This window comes from Convolutriloba macropyga, chromosome 5, assembly GCF_964194025.1.
Source record: "Convolutriloba macropyga chromosome 5, txConMacr16.3, whole genome shotgun sequence".
Taxonomy (NCBI): domain Eukaryota; kingdom Metazoa; phylum Xenacoelomorpha; order Acoela; family Convolutidae; genus Convolutriloba; species Convolutriloba macropyga.
Window position 1 is genome coordinate 22714716 of NC_134472.1, and position 17538 is coordinate 22732253.

A 17538-nucleotide genomic window follows, 5' to 3' on the forward strand; every position below is an offset into this window, starting at 1 on the left:
GAACATCAGGCAGATGCAGTAACCACACGACTTTCAGTCACTTGTTTTTGCTATGCTATAACAGTCTTTATATTAGCAACAAGCTTTACTTCGGAGTGATAGCAATAGAGATCACTCAAAAATGAAAGACGAAAGCGTGAAAAAGTCACTTGAGAAATCAAAGTATGTTCTAGAAGAAAAGCGCAAAATGGTCAAGCAAAAAATTTGCATAAAAAAGACCAGCACGTTTAAACTAATTGCTATGAACTTCGTTTAAGAGCAATTAAAAACAGTTAAGCCAAATTGCTGTACATAATTTAAAAAACCACTAGACAGAAAGCAAAATTTTGTTCAAACACACTTCTCTCGGTATTTTAAAACTATAGGGATAAACTTCACGCCAAAAAACCACTCCCTTTTCTGCTCCACTTACTGTTTCAGCGCGACCAAAAACGCCACTGCAAAAAGATCTAATAAAATCTTTGGATTGTAAAAAAAGACAATGAGAGACCAACAATAACCCCGCAATCGCTACGCGGCTATTGATCATTTATTATTCCAGCAATCTAAAAATCCAGGAATTGCCCTAAAAACCATGAATTCTCTGCTTGTCAGTTTTAGAATCACATTTTGAGACTATTAAGGCTTTAAGAGAACTAATGCCCTCAATTTTTACCAGTTGTATCCCGATACTAAACACAAAAATTCGTTGATGAGACGAAAAATAAGTCGAATGGAATATCGCATAAAAAGGAGCAACATCACTAAAATAATTGTTACGGAACTTGTTACAGAGCAGTCAAAAAAGAAGATGCAAGGTAACAGGAATGCTGTGAAAACTAATGACTTTTCACCTAAACAATTGCAACTTTGATTTAGACATGATATCCACACAGATTTTATGATACGGGGACCAGCTAACCTTTAATACTTCGCCTAATCTGAAAGAATGGAAAAACGTAATTAACAGTAGTGTAAACTTTTCAGGTAATATTATCTAGATTCAAACAAATTCAAAAGTCTATAGATAAAAAGATATTGACAAATAAAGCGGAAATAATCACCCATTCCTTCACCAAAGCTAAAATAGATCGGCCAATTTTATATCAAATTGCTACCCGACTTAAATGTATCAGAGAGCGAAAAACACTAAAATGAAAACTGATTGCTAATGCAAATTGGACAATACCTTAACTGTAGTTATACCACAAAACTAAGCTGAGACAATTAGAGATACGGGTGCAAACCTATTTCGTAGAAACTTGCGAAATAATACCTCAATTCATAAATTGAAGTTGAAAGAAAGCAAATTACAAAACACTTCCTCATATTAAGTAAGTGTTTCAAATATTTGACTTTTAATTTGAGAAAATTGAGCCCGACAATCCTTACCTAAATTGTGGTTTTTTGGAAGACAAATGAATTACTTCTTATCTGTATTTCGTTATAATCGATCTATTCATGCCATTGGCGGAAGTAATGAAGCAAAGATAGCTCCTTGAGTTAGTAGTACATGTATAAGTGTTATAAAACAAACAGCAGGGGAAGGGCCATTTGGACATGAATATTTTTGTCCATCTCACAATGCCATGGGAATAATTACCCAAAATTTTTGAAAAATCAATTTCCGTCCAAAATAAGAGGATGCCAGTTATATGAACAGCCCCCCCCCCCAGGTAATGTTGTATAACACATAAAATACTTATGTAAGGATCATAATCTGGATGTATCTCTTCCATAGAAGAGTGTCTTTGTCCAGTCAAGAGGCACTTGCATCCTCAGTCGCCAGCTACCTAGTCTGGTCAAGTACGCAGATCGCCACACGAACCACCCCACCCACCCTCCCAACTTCACGTTGGGCACATCCGTAAGGCCTTGGTAGTCTCCAATGTATGCCAGCATTCCCAGAGAGGTAAAGGAGAACTCAGTAAGTTTGCGATTGTTGAGACATTTGGCCAAATGACGACCTTGTCTCTCTGCCACTTGAGCTGTACAGGGAAGATGAAGTTTTAACACATCTGCACAATCTCCAATTGCAAATATGTTGTCACAAGTTGCAGTTTTTTCTTTATTTTCACTATGTTTATTTTTCAACACTTTTAACTTTCGATCAGTGACTATTTGACCAGCTGTGTTCTTCTCAGCCCATTCAGAACTTTTAGTCAGTTCACGAGGCGCCAATCCTGCACTCCAAACAACAAGCCCGCAGTCAATTCTCTTTCCCGATTTGAGCTCCACAAATTTGTCCGTCACTCTAACGACTTGATCTTGCACTAGAGAATACTGCTGTCGCGTTTTAAGTTTCTTTTCAGCAAAAGCTTGCAGCTTAGAGTCGAAAGACGGCAGAATTCTCTGAGCTTCAATCAAACTAACGCGCACTAAATTCTTCTCAGATTCGTAAAGACGGGCGACATCTTGCAGCAGAAAGTCGTATAGCTCTGCTCCGAATTCCACACCAGTTGGGCCTCCGCCCACTATCACAATGTGCAAAAGACGTTTCTTCTCCTCTTCACTCAGTCCAGGCTCCAAAGCCAGCTCAAAGTTGGACACGATTCTGTTCCTGATAGCTTGCGCGTCCTGGTACAAAAAGAGCAAATCCAGAGTCACAGTCAAACTGTATTCAGCCAACAAAGAAAATTTTTATCAACTTAGAAATGTGGAAAAAGCTTGCATGTACTTGATTTAGAGATCAAAAACTTTTTTAAAACATAATTTTCCGTTTTCAAAACAACCTTCACAACAAATCAGTGATTTTGAACGCGTAAAATTTCAGTATCTCGACATTTAGAAAAAAAGCATTCAGTGTACTGTCAAGAATATTCGCCCAAACGTTAAAATTTTAAAATACATCGAAATTTTAAAACTCTTCTGTGATACCGTATCTCATTTCTCGTGCTAAATAATTGAGATAGGCTTCTAAAATTTGAAATCACAGATTAAATTTTGGTTCTGTGAATGCTTAAAAAGTCATGGGGCACAAACACAAAAGATATTGAATTATGACCAGAAGATCTTGAGCCTCATTTTCACATTATTCAAAATACTTCAAATTCTGCATCAGGAATACGTACCACCTACAAAACTCACTCCTTATAATTTCAGATCGCAACCATGCAGTTTAACTGAATTCCTTTCAATCCTCTATAAGACAAGGCGGCTCGTTAATGTGCGTTCGCACATGATGTTCCGACCCGAGCTCATCTACATTTTTGACTAAAATGTCAACCAAATCAAGAGATAACAAAAATAGATGTTTGAGTTTAAAACAATCGTTACACATTCTATCTACTAATTGAATTACTAATGCCATGCTTCATTACAGCACCAACGTGACCTGACATTGAAGAGACTAGAAAAAAAATAGCACCAACAAAATTTTGGCGGCAAAAAATGAATATCTAAATTTAAAAGCACCTGGTAACAACGTCAAAATGCAGTCAGATAAAACCTTAACTACACAAGTTTACCTTTTACTAACTATACAGCAGATGAAAAGTTTTCTTAACGAGACTAGGTAACAAGCCGACAAAAAGAACGAACAGTGAGGCGAAACTTAAAAATTAATCAACATTTTTTGCACCAAGAAAATTCAAAAATCTTAAAAAACATTGGTTTTTAATAAAAAAATCCTTGATAAATTACTAAAAAGTCATTACAAAACCAAAAGCACCCGTCTGTGGTCAGACTATGCCATAGAAACAAACTAAAGAGAAACTCAAAAAATTACAAACGATTTGCGAAAACACAAACCTTTGCTACCATTAAAATCAATAGCTATCATCTGAATATGTATTTTTAATTCAGTTGTTATTTCTGCTATTTCAGTTGAAGGATTTATACTGAAAGATTAAATAAGTTTACTTGGGCCACATTTAAAAACCATTGGGATCTGTTATTACGCGATTGTTCTGAAGGAACAGAAAAAGAAACGCAAAAAATGGCCATTCAATAAACGTTCAGAAAAACGAAACAACAGTGGCACATAATATCAATATATATGTTATTTCTTGAAATACACGAAATTCGATGGGACATCTGATTGATGAATAGAAGTTAAATTTGACGAAAAGAACCTATTCGCTATATACTGAATGTTTCGAGCAACATCATTCATTCAGTCCTCAATTACAAGCCTATGAGATCTGTGAGCAATTTACGGCTACCTAAAGAACAAAAACAGCGAATTCAGGAAAAAAAATTGAGCGACAAAAGGGTCGAAGGCATTAAAAAAATGAACTTTTCACTAAACACTCTTCAATTTTAAATTAATTTTTCAGGAGCAATGGGAAAACCTTTTTTATCAATATAATTTCAAAAAATCAACAAATATAAACAAATACATTAGACGCACGAAAATTGCGGGAAAACACGTATTATCAACGCCATTAAATTCATTAGCCTTCAAAGGAAGCCAGTATATACAATAAATGATGCCTCGAGGGGACAATAAGTTTTTTTGCCAATCGTATTTCATCAATAAGACCTTACAACAAGTTAATGACTATGAAAACAACAACAGAGAGAGGCAAAAACCACAAATTCAGTAGAAAAGTGCCTGAAGAAAATGTCGAAGCAACTCAAATCATAAGCTCTTCCCTGAAAACTTTATTTATGATCCGTTGAACTTCTTCCCTAAACCAATAGGGACTCTCAGCAGTAAGATGATGTGATAAGATTTCAAAAGGATCGAAAAACAAAATAAAGTACCCAAAAAAAATATGAATTCTCGTGGCATTGATGTTTTAAAACTAATAGGTAGAAGATAAAACCGCTAACCAGATTAATTTTGGCTATAGTAGAACGGAAATGGATTCTGTTAGAACCAACAATGACCAAGAGTATTCACGAAAAAAAATTAGGAATGGTTGAATTTCAAAAAAGTTTCGAAAAATTATTTTTAAACCCTTAACAGCCAGTAAACTGAATCTTTCATCGGAGCTCAATGACGATGCTCAGATATAACCCATAGGGAGGAAAATGATGTCTGTCATGCATAGATAGTTAAAAAGACATCACAATAAGTCTTATGACAGAAAACAATAACAAAAACAGCAAAAACTAAAATTCAGTAGAAAAATGCGAGAAGAAAGTGTCGAAGACAATTAAACCATTAGCTATTCTCTGAAAACTTTCTCTGTGATCCACTGAACGTCCTCTCTAAGCCAATTGGATTACAATAATCTTTGGATAATGTGATAAAGAGTTCAAAAGTGACCAATAATTCAAAAAATCCAAAAAAAAAATTTAAAAAAATTGAAATCTTTGTCATTGAAGTCATATAACCAATAGCTAGAAGATAAAACAGCTAAACAGAATATTTTTAGTCGCAGTAAAAAGCAAGTGGGTCCAGTCAATACTGAAACTCACTAACAGTTCAAGAAAAATTTAGGAATTGTTATTGTTCAAATAAAATTTTCGAAAAATGATTTTTATTTTAACAGACATTAAATTCAATAGCTTTCAACGGAAGTCAATAAAAACGCTCAAAGATGCCCCGGTGGCAGTACATTTATGTTTGTCATGCATAGGTATTCATTATGAGATCACAGTAAGTATAATGACTATTAAAACAACAAAAAAAAACAGGAGAAAACCAAAAAATCAGTAGAAAAGTGCAAGAAGAACGTGTCGAAGCCATTTAAACCATAAATTTTTGTTTAAAATTTTTATTGGTCATCCACAGAACATCGTTTTTAAGCTAATGGGAACTGTCAATATTTGGATAATGTGATAAGATTTCAAAAGTAACCAATAATACGTAAAAATCCAAAAAAAATTTTAAAAAATTGAAATTTTTTGTCATTGAAGTCATATAACCAATAGATAGAAGATAAAACCGCTAACCAGTTTAATTTTGGTTGCAGTAGGAAGGAAGAGGGTGCTCTCACCCCTGGACTGACTTACAATTCACTATAATAAGATTATGATTCTTTAATATTCAAAAAAAAATTCGAAAAATTATTTTTTAAGTCTTAACAGCCATTAGCCGCCCCCTCAATGAAATAGACATGTTCACTTAATGCTCATTATGGAACATATTGCACTGTTAGTCAATGAATCCCTACCATAGGACTCCAAAAAAAATAGTAAAACTTCAAAAAGAAATTCAAAATTTCATTCAAAATTACGAAAACTCAGAATCGAAGCCAAAAAAAACATGAGCAATTCCTTGAAAACGACGTTTTTTGTTCATTGCGCTTCATTCGACTATAAAGGAGTTTTGTCATTAATAGAACGTCGATATAAAATGTGACTTGTCTCTAGGTGACTTAAAAAAGCAAAAAAGAGAAAAGTTTTATTAAAAAAAGGGCTCTCAATTAGAGTTCGATTTTTTTTTGATAGTGAACTTCCCTATGAGACCAGAACTAGTCTTTCTATCGCCTTGCATTCAACTTTTACGAACTCAAAATTTATTCTTTTTATAGAAATTTGAATTAATGTTTTCGTAAAAAAGATCTTAGTTTGAAGAAAATTGTACTAAAAGTGAACAATCATGCTAAAGATCCCATTGTTCACACAAAACTTCAATCCTCGATAACTCCTCGAAAAAAACGAAATTCAAAAAAATCTTTTTACTTTTGAATTCTACGCTGGACCAGCTTTTTAATGATACCACTCACATTTCTCTACGACGAATATATCGATCGGCCAAAATTCACTGAACAAAAAAAAAAAAAACCCATTTGAGTATATAGTTCCTTCCCCCACAAGTGGGGTCGGAACAATTAAATGTAGGTCTAGGCGAGTGACTGCCAAGTTTGCACAAATTTGTTACGACGCTTTTGGACCTATTCTACTTCGAAAATTGATTCTTACAAATGATGATTATAAAAAACGACGCCTCTTCGGTCGTTGAACTAATGCCGGGCCACCATACTTTTAAATGCGCGTGATATGTCCTCAAAGTAAAAACATAGCCGGCAGATTGCCTGAATAGCTGCGAAATAGACTTATGTGCCGTAAAATACAGATGGAAAAAGATACAGAAGTGAGTTGATAATAGTTATCGCCGCCGCCTACAAAACTTACAAGTTTATTTCAAAGGAGGTTGTTTTTGGGTGCAAAAAAATTTTTCCTGTCGCGTCTCGAACCGGCGATCTCCGGATTAACAGCCAGTCGCCTTAACCACTCGGCTGTCGGACCATACAATCTGTTTTCTGACAATCAACTTTGTTTTAGGAACAGATTCTGTTTCTGAATAACCGCAATTTAGGTCACGCAGAAAGCGTGAAATCAAGCGCGAAAAAGCCATTTAAGCAGTGACGAGACAGAATGTTCTAGAACAAATGTAAAACGAAAATGAAGCGTCAGACGACGAAACAAAAAAACATAGCCGGAAGAATTCCGGAAGCGACTCGAAACCGCAAAACCTCACAAACAAAATCCTAATTGCAGCTGAAGCAATTACCATTTGAATTCAACCATTAACTCATTACCTCCCCTGGTGTGATCTAAAAATTGGCGAAACTTAAACCACTGTCACCAAGAAAAAAATGCAGCAAAATTTTATATTGTTGAAAACGTTTGATAACGTTAAAAAATCCGAAATAGATAAGCAGGTCAAAATACTGATGGCCTAAAACAGCTGAAAGGGGTATCAATTGCCCTCCAATAATTCATGATTCTGATCTCAAAAAGATCAGAAAAGCAAACGGTAGATAACAATCTTAGAAACTAAGTTAAATCTTTTCTTTAAAAAAAAAAGAATACTCAAATTTAAGAATCAGAAAACCACTATAATTACAGTTCTAATCACTGCAATTAAAACAAAAGACGGCACATACTTCTCCCGTGTTCTGCATATGCTAGACAACATGATTTAAAACTAATTCAAAATTAAAATAATCGCAGAAAAGACAAGCAGCAGAAAAATGTTCAAAGGCAAAAAATCGTTTAAATTAACACCAAGGCCGGAAGGAAGTTGCAGTAGATAGTATTAAGTAGAGCTTTTGGAAAAAGCTGGCTAGCAAACTCTCAGTACTGCCTTGTCTTGAATGAAATCAATTGCAAACAGAAATGACGAAAATCTAAGAAAATGCTGAAATCATTCAATTTTTTAACAACTGAAACAACCAAAAATAAATGTGCCATAAAAAGCTGCCAGGACAAAACTAAAATGATACTAACTAGAATGATAAGAACATGGACACAATGTGAGGAACACCGTAATAAAAACAGATTCTTGATTTTTGAAAGTCAAAAAAAAATTAAATTCAAGAAAAACGAATACATTTCATTGTTCAGCATAGAGACATAGAAAAGATAACTAGTCGTCCAATATAAAGATCTATCCTCCTGAAGTGAACAAAAAAATAAGAAAAACCAGATATCAAACATACGAAACATTAAATATTTTACAGAAAAAGGTCAAAAAAACTTTTAATACTGCTTTCATGAAAAATGGAAGCTGAAAAAATCAATATACCAAAAATAAAAATAGGTGCCAGGACAAAGCTAGAATGATACTAACTAGAATTTTAAGAATATGGGCACAATGTAAGGAACACCGTAACAAAAAAGCATTCTTGTTTTTTAAAAAGTTAAAAATCAAATTAAAAAATCAAGAAAAACAAATACAGTTCACTGCTCAACATTCGAGACCTAGAAAAGATAACTAGTCATCCGAAACAAAAATCTATCCTCCTGAAGAGAACAGAAAAAATAGGAAAAAGCAGAACTCAAAAATATAAAACATTGAAACATTTTGCAAAAAAAAAATTATCAAAAAACTTTTAAGACTGCATTTGCAGCTTCACCTGTTTTTCAAAAACTGAACTCCAAAAAATGATTGAATTTTTATTAAAACGCAATTAAGGTCCCTCATATTGCACAAAAAGACTATTTCTAGTAATTACAATCAAAATACAAACAAAAAACTGACAAAAATCGGGAAAAAACTACCAAAATCGGATTAGCATATGTATAATTTTATAAAACAAAAACACACCGAGGTAGAGAGAGGTGTTAAGTATATGAATTATCAAAGGGAATTTGCCAAATGAACTGATTTTTGACAAAAAGACGGTTAAAAGATCTAAGAATGAAGAAATTAATAGAAAAAAGTCAAAAATTAACTAAAAAATCAAAAAATATGTGCCAATTTTCAAATTGAAACCCATATTCAGGCTCTGCAAAACACTGTGGCATCAATCTCCGATGTTGGCATTTCAATATAGTATCGAATAAAAATTATTTCTACAAAAAACCAAATTACAAGCAAAAAAAATTGGCCACTTAGACGAAAAAACGGCTAAAAACGGTTATCTATATATGCCATTCAGTCAAAAACTACTTTTCAAAGTCAAAAAGTCATTCACTAAACGCAGCGCATGATCAAAAAACTTCTCTCGCTTAGCGAAAATTTGTTCACCAAGACAGCTTTTCTCACTTTCGCTTTTAGGTCAAAATGCCGCGTGAACAAATCTACTTCCTGTAAAAAAAAAAAACCGAGAGAAAACCAATACTCCTCTTCGAGTCGTAAAAACCAAGAGCACCGCAATATAGCTACGCTCAGCTTACAGCTTCGCAGTTATAAAAAAAATTGAAATCTGATATAGCATTCAATAGGTTCCGTACTTTTTGCGTTGACAAATGTCCGCAAATACTCCATTCGCAAACACTTCATTTTTCTTCTCAAAACAATTCGCTAATAGCGACAGAAATTTTTCCAGCCAACAGTCGGGCAGCCTTACCACTAAAAAGATATTTAACATTGAATAAAGATTCGCAAAAGATACTTCTGGAGACCGTCAAGCTGGTACACATCTCAACCTATTGATTTTGGTGCAAATTAGCTGAAACAATTAGCTTTTAAAATTTTCTGAAACAATTAGCTTTTAAAATTTCCTGAGATAGATTATGCATAAAAAGCACAACCAACCTACAATACAAGAGGATCAGAAAAAAATCAAGAAGACAAAAATGTCCATGCGTAAAAAATGCCCATGCGTAAAGTAGGACTTGAGTACAAAAGAGCGACCAAAAATCGACCAGGAGCAGCCCTAGAAACTGACTAAAGTTGAGACGACCTGGCGAAGAGAGGACACTAGGAACTATAAAAGTTGACAACGATACCGATTACCAAAAAGTCAAACGAATAAAGAATCACAAAGAAATCATAGTGGTCACCAAAGCTCTTTTTATCAATCAATTATTGCGCGTTTCGTTTTTGTCCTTTGTGTTATCATGATTTTTTGAAACAATCACAAGTTTAGGTCCAAATTAATACATTTAAACCATTTCTTTTGCGTTATATTTGATATCATCTCGCAGATAAAAGGATATATCACAACTTAAAATTAATAGTTGTCGACTTTTAAAGCACCGTTTTAGACAAATCTGTTTTATTCCCAGCATTATTCGAAAACAATGACATTTTGCCTAGTTTTCAGGCATATTCAGACACTTTTACTACCCTGTATCTCTTTGAGGAATAGAGCGTGCTGCTGAACTCCTGGGATGTTGAAGGTGTTGGACAGACAGCCTATTCCGACGACCAGTTTGTCAAATGGGAGCGAGTATTCTACATCTGGCTTGACACTGCTTCTACAGTGCACTAATTTGCTCTCCTCATCAATTGAAGTTGCATGTGCTAAGTGAAATTTTTCAGCATCAGTGAATCCGATATTCCGAATCGGCTCAATTATCGACCTAAAAATCAACTCACGCAAACTATAGCTTCTAAAATTCGGAATTTAGAATTAACCGAAACAAATAAGAGGTAGAGGATTGCATCATTTGTCCGTGAGAAAAATTTCGCTATAATAATATATCAAATAAAAAAGATACTCAATCTCTTAATCATTGCCTGTCGTAATTTTGCAAATGATAGCCTATGATGAACAGACATAGTACACTCAACTGGAAAGTTTTGACCTACACGTTGTTTGCTACTTTTCCTTCTCAAATACTCATCAAAAAAGTTCCAAGAGAACCAATGAGAAAGTTCAAGTGCGATTATCATCAGATGCTGTGATTTCTCGGTTAAGATCGTTCAATTCTCTATTGATATACGAACTATCTTCACTTCCTAAATTCATGTTTCAAATGAATTCACAATAATGGCTATGTTATCGATAGTATAAAGTAGTAATAACGGGGATACTTGCAGCAACGAAAAATCGGAACCCGTTAACCCCGAAACTTTCATTGCTAAAAATCCCAAGTTAAAACAAAACGAAGCCATCAAAAAAAAACATAAGTTAGACGTTAATTGTCCGAAAATCAACTTCAATCAGTGCTATAGTAAAACAAGCTCTAATACTGCGTGAATGATCAATGTGAGTGTATGTACCTGAACTCTAGTGTTCCAACAGTAGTGGAAGCGAGAAGAGGAGTGAACAGAAAGTAGTTTCTGGGACTGACTACTGTGACGTCATACTTCTTCCTATCAATGGTCTTCACAAACGAGTACCTGGCCCATCCAGTTCCCAACACAACCACCCTCTCCCTCTCGTCTTTTCCCTCTCCTCTTTCCACAGTTGCGTAACTCCTACTTTGTGACGTCACAGCTCCTCTCCGGAACAGGCCTCTGTTCATACTCCTCCTCAGCTGCACTAATGACGTCATTTTCAATGTACACTCAAACACTTTAATCTGATGCTTTCTCCAGACATTCATTCAGCCAATTATAATTGAAGTCAGTTGTTTCACTTTTCACATTCACATTTCTGAAAGAAGACTTTATTGTCAATTTAGTCTCAGGAGACATCACATTGATAGGTCTCGATTGTTTCAAGTTTGATAGGTCACATTGATAGGTCTCGATAACAAACAGCTGATTGTTATGGGCTTATCCAGCTATCTTCTTAGCGCTCCTTATTTTTCCAAGTACGTCTTTTTTATCCGTTGATATAAGATAACTACGATTATAATCAACATAGCTGGCAGATTGCCAGAAAATAGCCGCAATAGATTTGTAGATCGGCAGCCTAAAAAACAGTAAAAAAGACAGACCAAAAACATTGTCTTTTCATTGAAGGCTGATCTGTTATATTTTGATTAAAAATCTGTATAAGTTTTTGCTGCCTCTATTAGCTGCTCTCAAATAACCTTCATTTAGAGTGACACACATTCACTTGACCTTATCTCTTTGAATTAAAGTAAATAAAAGTCAATTTCAAATTGAGGAAGTCATTTTTGAGAGTGAGGTAAGTCAAGTGTGACCAAAAATTTAATCACGCGCATGAACAAAAAGAAAAAATTCGCTCCACTAAGAGCGAAAAATGACGTCACACATGCGATTCAGTTGAAATTGCATGAACGATTGAACAAAAAGTGGCTGTGACGTCATATGGTCGTAACAAAAATCATGACGGCGAAATAAAAAAAAAACATAGCCGGAAGAATTCCGGAAGCGACTCAAAGCAACAAAACTACACAAAAACCGTAAATGCAGCTGAAGTCTTTATCCTTTGTATTAAACCTTTAACTCATTACCTCCCGAGGTCTGATCTAAAAATTAGTGAAATTTAAACAACAATCACCAAGAAAAACAAAATGCAGCAAAATTTTATATTATTGAAACCGTTTGGCAACGTTAAAAAAGACTTTTAACTTAATCATTCTTAATCATTGCCTGTCGTAATTTTGCAAATGATAGCCTATGATGAACAGACATAGTACACTCAACTGGAAAGTTTTGACCTACACGTTGTTTGCTACTTTTCCTTCTCAAATACTCATCAAAAAAGTTCCAAGAGAACCAATGAGAAAGTTCAAGTGCGATTATCATCAGATGCTGTGATTTCTCGGTTAAGATCGTTCAATTCTCTATTGATATACGAACTATCTTCACTTCCTAAATTCATGTTTCAAATGAATTCACAATAATGGCTATGTTATCGATAGTATAAAGTAGTAATAACGGGGATACTTGCAGCAACGAAAAATCGGAACCCGTTAACCCCGAAACTTTCATTGCTAAAAATCCCAAGTTAAAACAAAACGAAGCCATCAAAAAAAACATAAGTTAGACGTTAATTGTCCGAAAATCAACTTCAATCAGTGCTATAGTAAAACAAGCTCTAATACTGCGTGAATGATCAATGTGAGTGTATGTACCTGAACTCTAGTGTTCCAACAGTAGTGGAAGCGAGAAGAGGAGTGAACAGAAAGTAGTTTCTGGGACTGACTACTGTGACGTCATACTTCTTCCTATCAATGGTCTTCACAAACGAGTAGCTGGCCCATCCAGTTCCCAACACAACCACCCTCTCCCTCTCGTCTTTTCCCCTCTCCTCTTTCCACAGTTGCGTAACTCCTACTTTGTGACGTCACAGCTCCTCTCCGGAACAGGCCTCTGTTCATACTCCTCCTCAGCTGCACTAATGACGTCATTTTCAATGTACACTCAAACACTTTAATCTGATGCTTTCTCCAGACATTCATTCAGCCAATTATAATTGAAGTCAGTTGTTTCACTTTTCACATTCACATTTCTGAAAGAAGACTTTATTGTCAATTTAGTCTCAGGAGACATCACATTGATAGGTCTCGATTGTCTCCCCAATTAATAATTTTAAATAACTGAATTAAATAACGGATTTAAATAATGATCAACAGCTCTTCTAGGTTCTTACAGATCACTCCGAATACTTTTCCAACCCCTGAAACAAGCATTCAGCTCAGATAACTCCACTTCTGGGCCAAAGAGTTCTCTTGGCTTATTTCTCAATTTGAATTCATTTTTCCAATTATCTCGAATTCTAAAACTACTCTTTTGTATAAGGGCTGCGATGTTCCGTATCAAAACTCTTTCCAAATTTGCTCATTTTCAGAGCTAGGAGAAACATTTTTTTTTGTATCAAAGTCATAGGGTAATGGCCAAGAAAAAGAAACCAAAGTTTCCCGCATTTTGAAATTTCCCGAGAAACCTCCTACAATCCGCTTCTTTCAGAAATATCTCAACACCGGTAATTTTTTGTCAATGGAACAAACTTGTTTGGAACAAAAAACACTGGGCTTCACGCACGGTCAAGGAGAAACACGCAGAAAAAAAAACAATATTGTCATGTTCTGCCTGCCACTCCCATATTATTCAGATTCAATTTTCTGTGGGTACTGTTCAGCTCAGTGTTTAACAATTTTTAACACCCTTTCCAATATGAAAATTACAAAAAAATTCATTTTCAATTTTTATATGCGAAAAATTGTTAACATACATTTCTAACAGGTAACAAGGTTTTCAAAATATCTCAAAATACAGAGTTTAATTCTTTCGCAGACACTCCATTCAGCTGATTGTTATGGGCTTATCCAGCTATCTTCTTAGCGCTCCTTATTTTTCCAAGTACGTCTTTTTTATCCGTTGATATAAGATAACTACGATTATAATCAACATAGCTGGCAGATTGCCAGAAAATAGCCGCAATAGATTTGTAGATCGGCAGCCTAAAAAACAGTAAAAAAGACAGACCAAAAACATTGTCTTTTCATTGAAGGCTGATCTGTTATATTTTGATTAAAAATCTGTATAAGTTTTTGCTGCCTCTATTAGCTGCTCTCAAATAACCTTCATTTAGAGTGACACACATTCACTTGACCTTATCTCTTTGAATTAAAGTAAATAAAAGTCAATTTCAAATTGAGGAAGTCATTTTTGAGAGTGAGGTAAGTCAAGTGTGACCAAAAATTTAATCACGCGCATGAACAAAAAGAAAAAATTCGCTCCACTAAGAGCGAAAAATGACGTCACACATGCGATTCAGTTGAAATTGCATGAACGATTGAACAAAAAGTGGCTGTGACGTCATATGGTCGTAACAAAAATCATGACGGCGAAATAAAAAAAACATAGCCGGAAGAATTCCGGAAGCGACTCAAAGCAACAAAACTACACAAAAACCGTAAATGCAGCTGAAGTCTTTATCCTTTGTATTAAACCTTTAACTCATTACCTCCCGAGGTCTGATCTAAAAATTAGTGAAATTTAAACAACAATCACCAAGAAAAACAAAATGCAGCAAAATTTTATATTATTGAAACCGTTTGGCAACGTTAAAAAAGAGCGACATGAATAGGATGGCCAAATTACCAATAGCCTGAAAAAACTGACAGGGTTATCAATTGCCCTCAAATAACTCATGATTCTCAAGGTCGCGTAAGCAGACGGCAAATAATAACCATAGAAACTAAGTTAAATTTTTCAAAAATAATGCGCAAATTTAAGAATCGGAAAACCACTACAATTAGATTTCTAATCACTGCAATTAAGTCAAAAACAACACATACTTCTTCCTTGATATATATATATTCCAGACAACATGATTTCATACTAATTCGAAAAATAAATTAATAGAAAACACAAGCAACAGAATAAATCAAAGGCAAAACATTGTTTAAAGACAATAACAAGGACTGAAGAAAACTGCAATAAGCAGTAGTAATAAGCAGAAATTTTTGGAATAAGTTTTCTAGCAAACTCTCAGGACTAATGTATGATGAATGAAATCATTTGCAAACCAAAGAAATGAAAATCTAAGAAAAACCTGAAAATATTCAATTTTTAACAACTGAAACAATCAAAAAACGAATAAAAATGTAGATGCAAGGACAAAGCCAGAATGATACAAACTAGAAGGTGAAAACTATGGACAGAATGTAAGGAACACAGTAACAAAAAGACTAATTGTTGATTTTTGAAAGTTAAAAATAAAATAAAATAAATGAAGAAAACGATTACATTTTAATGTTCAGCATTCGAGACATAGTAAAAACAACGAGACATCTGAGACAAAGACCTATCATCCTGAACGGAACAAAAAAAGGCAAAATCAGAATTCAAACCTACAAAACATTTTGCAAAAAAATGTTCAAAATTTTTCAGACCGCATTTATGAAAAAAAAATTTCATTAAAAAAAAAGGTTTTCGAAAACTTAACGCCAAAATATGATTGATTTTTTATTGAACGAAATTTAAGTCTCTCATGTTGCACAAAAATACTAGTGCTAGTAATTAAAACTAAAAAACAAACAACAAACTGAGAACAATTGGAAAAAAACTACCAAAATCGGATTAGCATATGTACAATTTTATAAAACAAAATTACATGGAGATAGAAAGAGGCGTTGAGTATATGATTTATCAAAGGGACGATCCTATGTTAACTGATTTTTGACAAAAAGACGGCTGAAAGATAAAAAATGAAGAAATTACTAGAAAAAAAGACAAAAATTAACTAAAAAATCAAGAAATATGTGACAATTTTGAACTTCAAACGCATTTTCAGGCTCTGCGAAACACTGTGGTATCAATTTCCGAGGTTTACGTTTCAATATAGCATCCAATAAAAATTATTTCTACAAAAAAGCAAACTGCACGCAAAAAAAGGGGCACTTGGACGAAAAAACGGCCAAAAACCGTTATCTATATGTGCCACTCAGTCAAAAACTACTTTTCAAAGTCAAAAAGTCATTCACTAAACGCAGCGCATGATCACAAAACTTCTCTCGCTCAGAAAAAATTAGTTCACTGCAATTTTACTCACTTTCGCGTTCAGGTCAAAACATCGTCTGAACGAATAGTACTTCCGGTAAAAAAAAAAAACCTAAAGAAAACCAATACTCCTCTTCGAGTCGTAAAAACCAAGAGAAGGCCAATAATAGCCCCAGCTATCGCTGTGCGGCTATTAAAAACTGATTAGTACGCCAACTATCCGTTCATGAATTACATTAATGAAAAGTTGAAGTAATGGTCAGTCTTAATGGATAGTTTTGCTTGTAGGCCTTCACGCATTATAGAATCACAGAACTTAAACGACTAACATTGGACGAATAGATGCTCTCAAATCACTGGCTTCGTCGGTAGCTAGCTGCAGCCTAAAGAGGCTAGCATTAACTTAATCTAGAGGGGGGCTGGTTGAGCATGGGAGTTGGCGGCAGTGGGGGCTGCGGGTGGAGTTGGGAAGGGTGTTCGGAGTGCTCTAAGAGAACTTAATTCCCTCCCGGCTTTACCTGTTTATCACGTTCGTGAGGACGAAAAGTCCAATGATTAGACGCTAAAAGTTGGTAATACGAAAAATCGCATACAAAAAGGTCAATAGGACTAACATTATTGCTAAAAACTTTATTTGAGAGCAATTAAAAATGAAGCTTTTTCGTTACATATCATTTTACCCAAGGTCTAAATGCCCACCCAATGTGCCATAATAAAATCATTCCCTTTACCTACAGTACTAGAGCAAGTTTGATCAAAATCCATTGTTTAATTTGATCTCATAATTGGTTAAGATAGTTTCAAATCCAGTCCTACGAGCCACTGAGGCATGACTGTAATGATTAGTTCATAATTTTTTCCACTTCAGCATGACTATGCGAAATGGTATTTCTAAAAATTTTAACAGCAGGGTAAAATATTGCAAATATTTTGAGTGTTCTTTCCAAACGCCAAGCCTACAAGACTGATTCGTAACACAAGCAATTATTTCATAACACAAGCAATAAGAAAAATCAAAAGCTAGTAGTCTAATATACTTCGAAAAACTAAAGATTTCATTAGTGAAAGACAGGAGGCTTATCAATGAACTATACAAATAAACATTTCTGAAAAGATAAATAATA

General features: G+C 34.5%; 2 protein-coding genes across 3 annotated transcripts in view; one reads left to right on the forward strand and one right to left on the reverse strand.

Annotated features, from left to right (window-relative positions):
• The window catches only part of LOC142339250 (dolichyl-diphosphooligosaccharide--protein glycosyltransferase subunit DAD1-like), a 277073-nt gene that overhangs the window by 88668 nt on the left and 170867 nt on the right, over window positions 1-17538 (forward strand). The gene's annotated exons all lie outside the window — the stretch shown is intronic.
• On the reverse strand, window positions 1649-11644 carry LOC142339879 (putative NADH dehydrogenase). The gene is made up of 3 exons (XM_075390198.1): window positions 11273-11644; window positions 10394-10629; window positions 1649-2555 (listed from the first exon to the last, which is right to left on the reverse strand). The coding sequence occupies exons 1-3, from the start codon at window positions 11596-11598 to the stop codon at window positions 1693-1695; spliced, it is 1425 nt and encodes a 474-aa protein (XP_075246313.1). The 5' UTR covers window positions 11599-11644; the 3' UTR covers window positions 1649-1692.

Excerpts from the sequence above, each read along its gene's own strand:
- LOC142339879 (XM_075390198.1), bottom strand. The coding sequence starts at position 11,598 with ATGAATGTCTGGAGAAAGCATCAGATTAAAGTGTTTGAGTGTACATTG. Across the intron at positions 10,630-11,272 it reads GTTGGAACACTAGAGTTCAG|GTCGATAATTGAGCCGATTC; the intron begins GTACATACACTC and ends GTTGATTTTTAG. Across the intron at positions 2,556-10,393 it reads ATTCCTCAAAGAGATACAGG|ACGCGCAAGCTATCAGGAAC; the intron begins GTAGTAAAAGTG and ends TTTTGTACCAGG.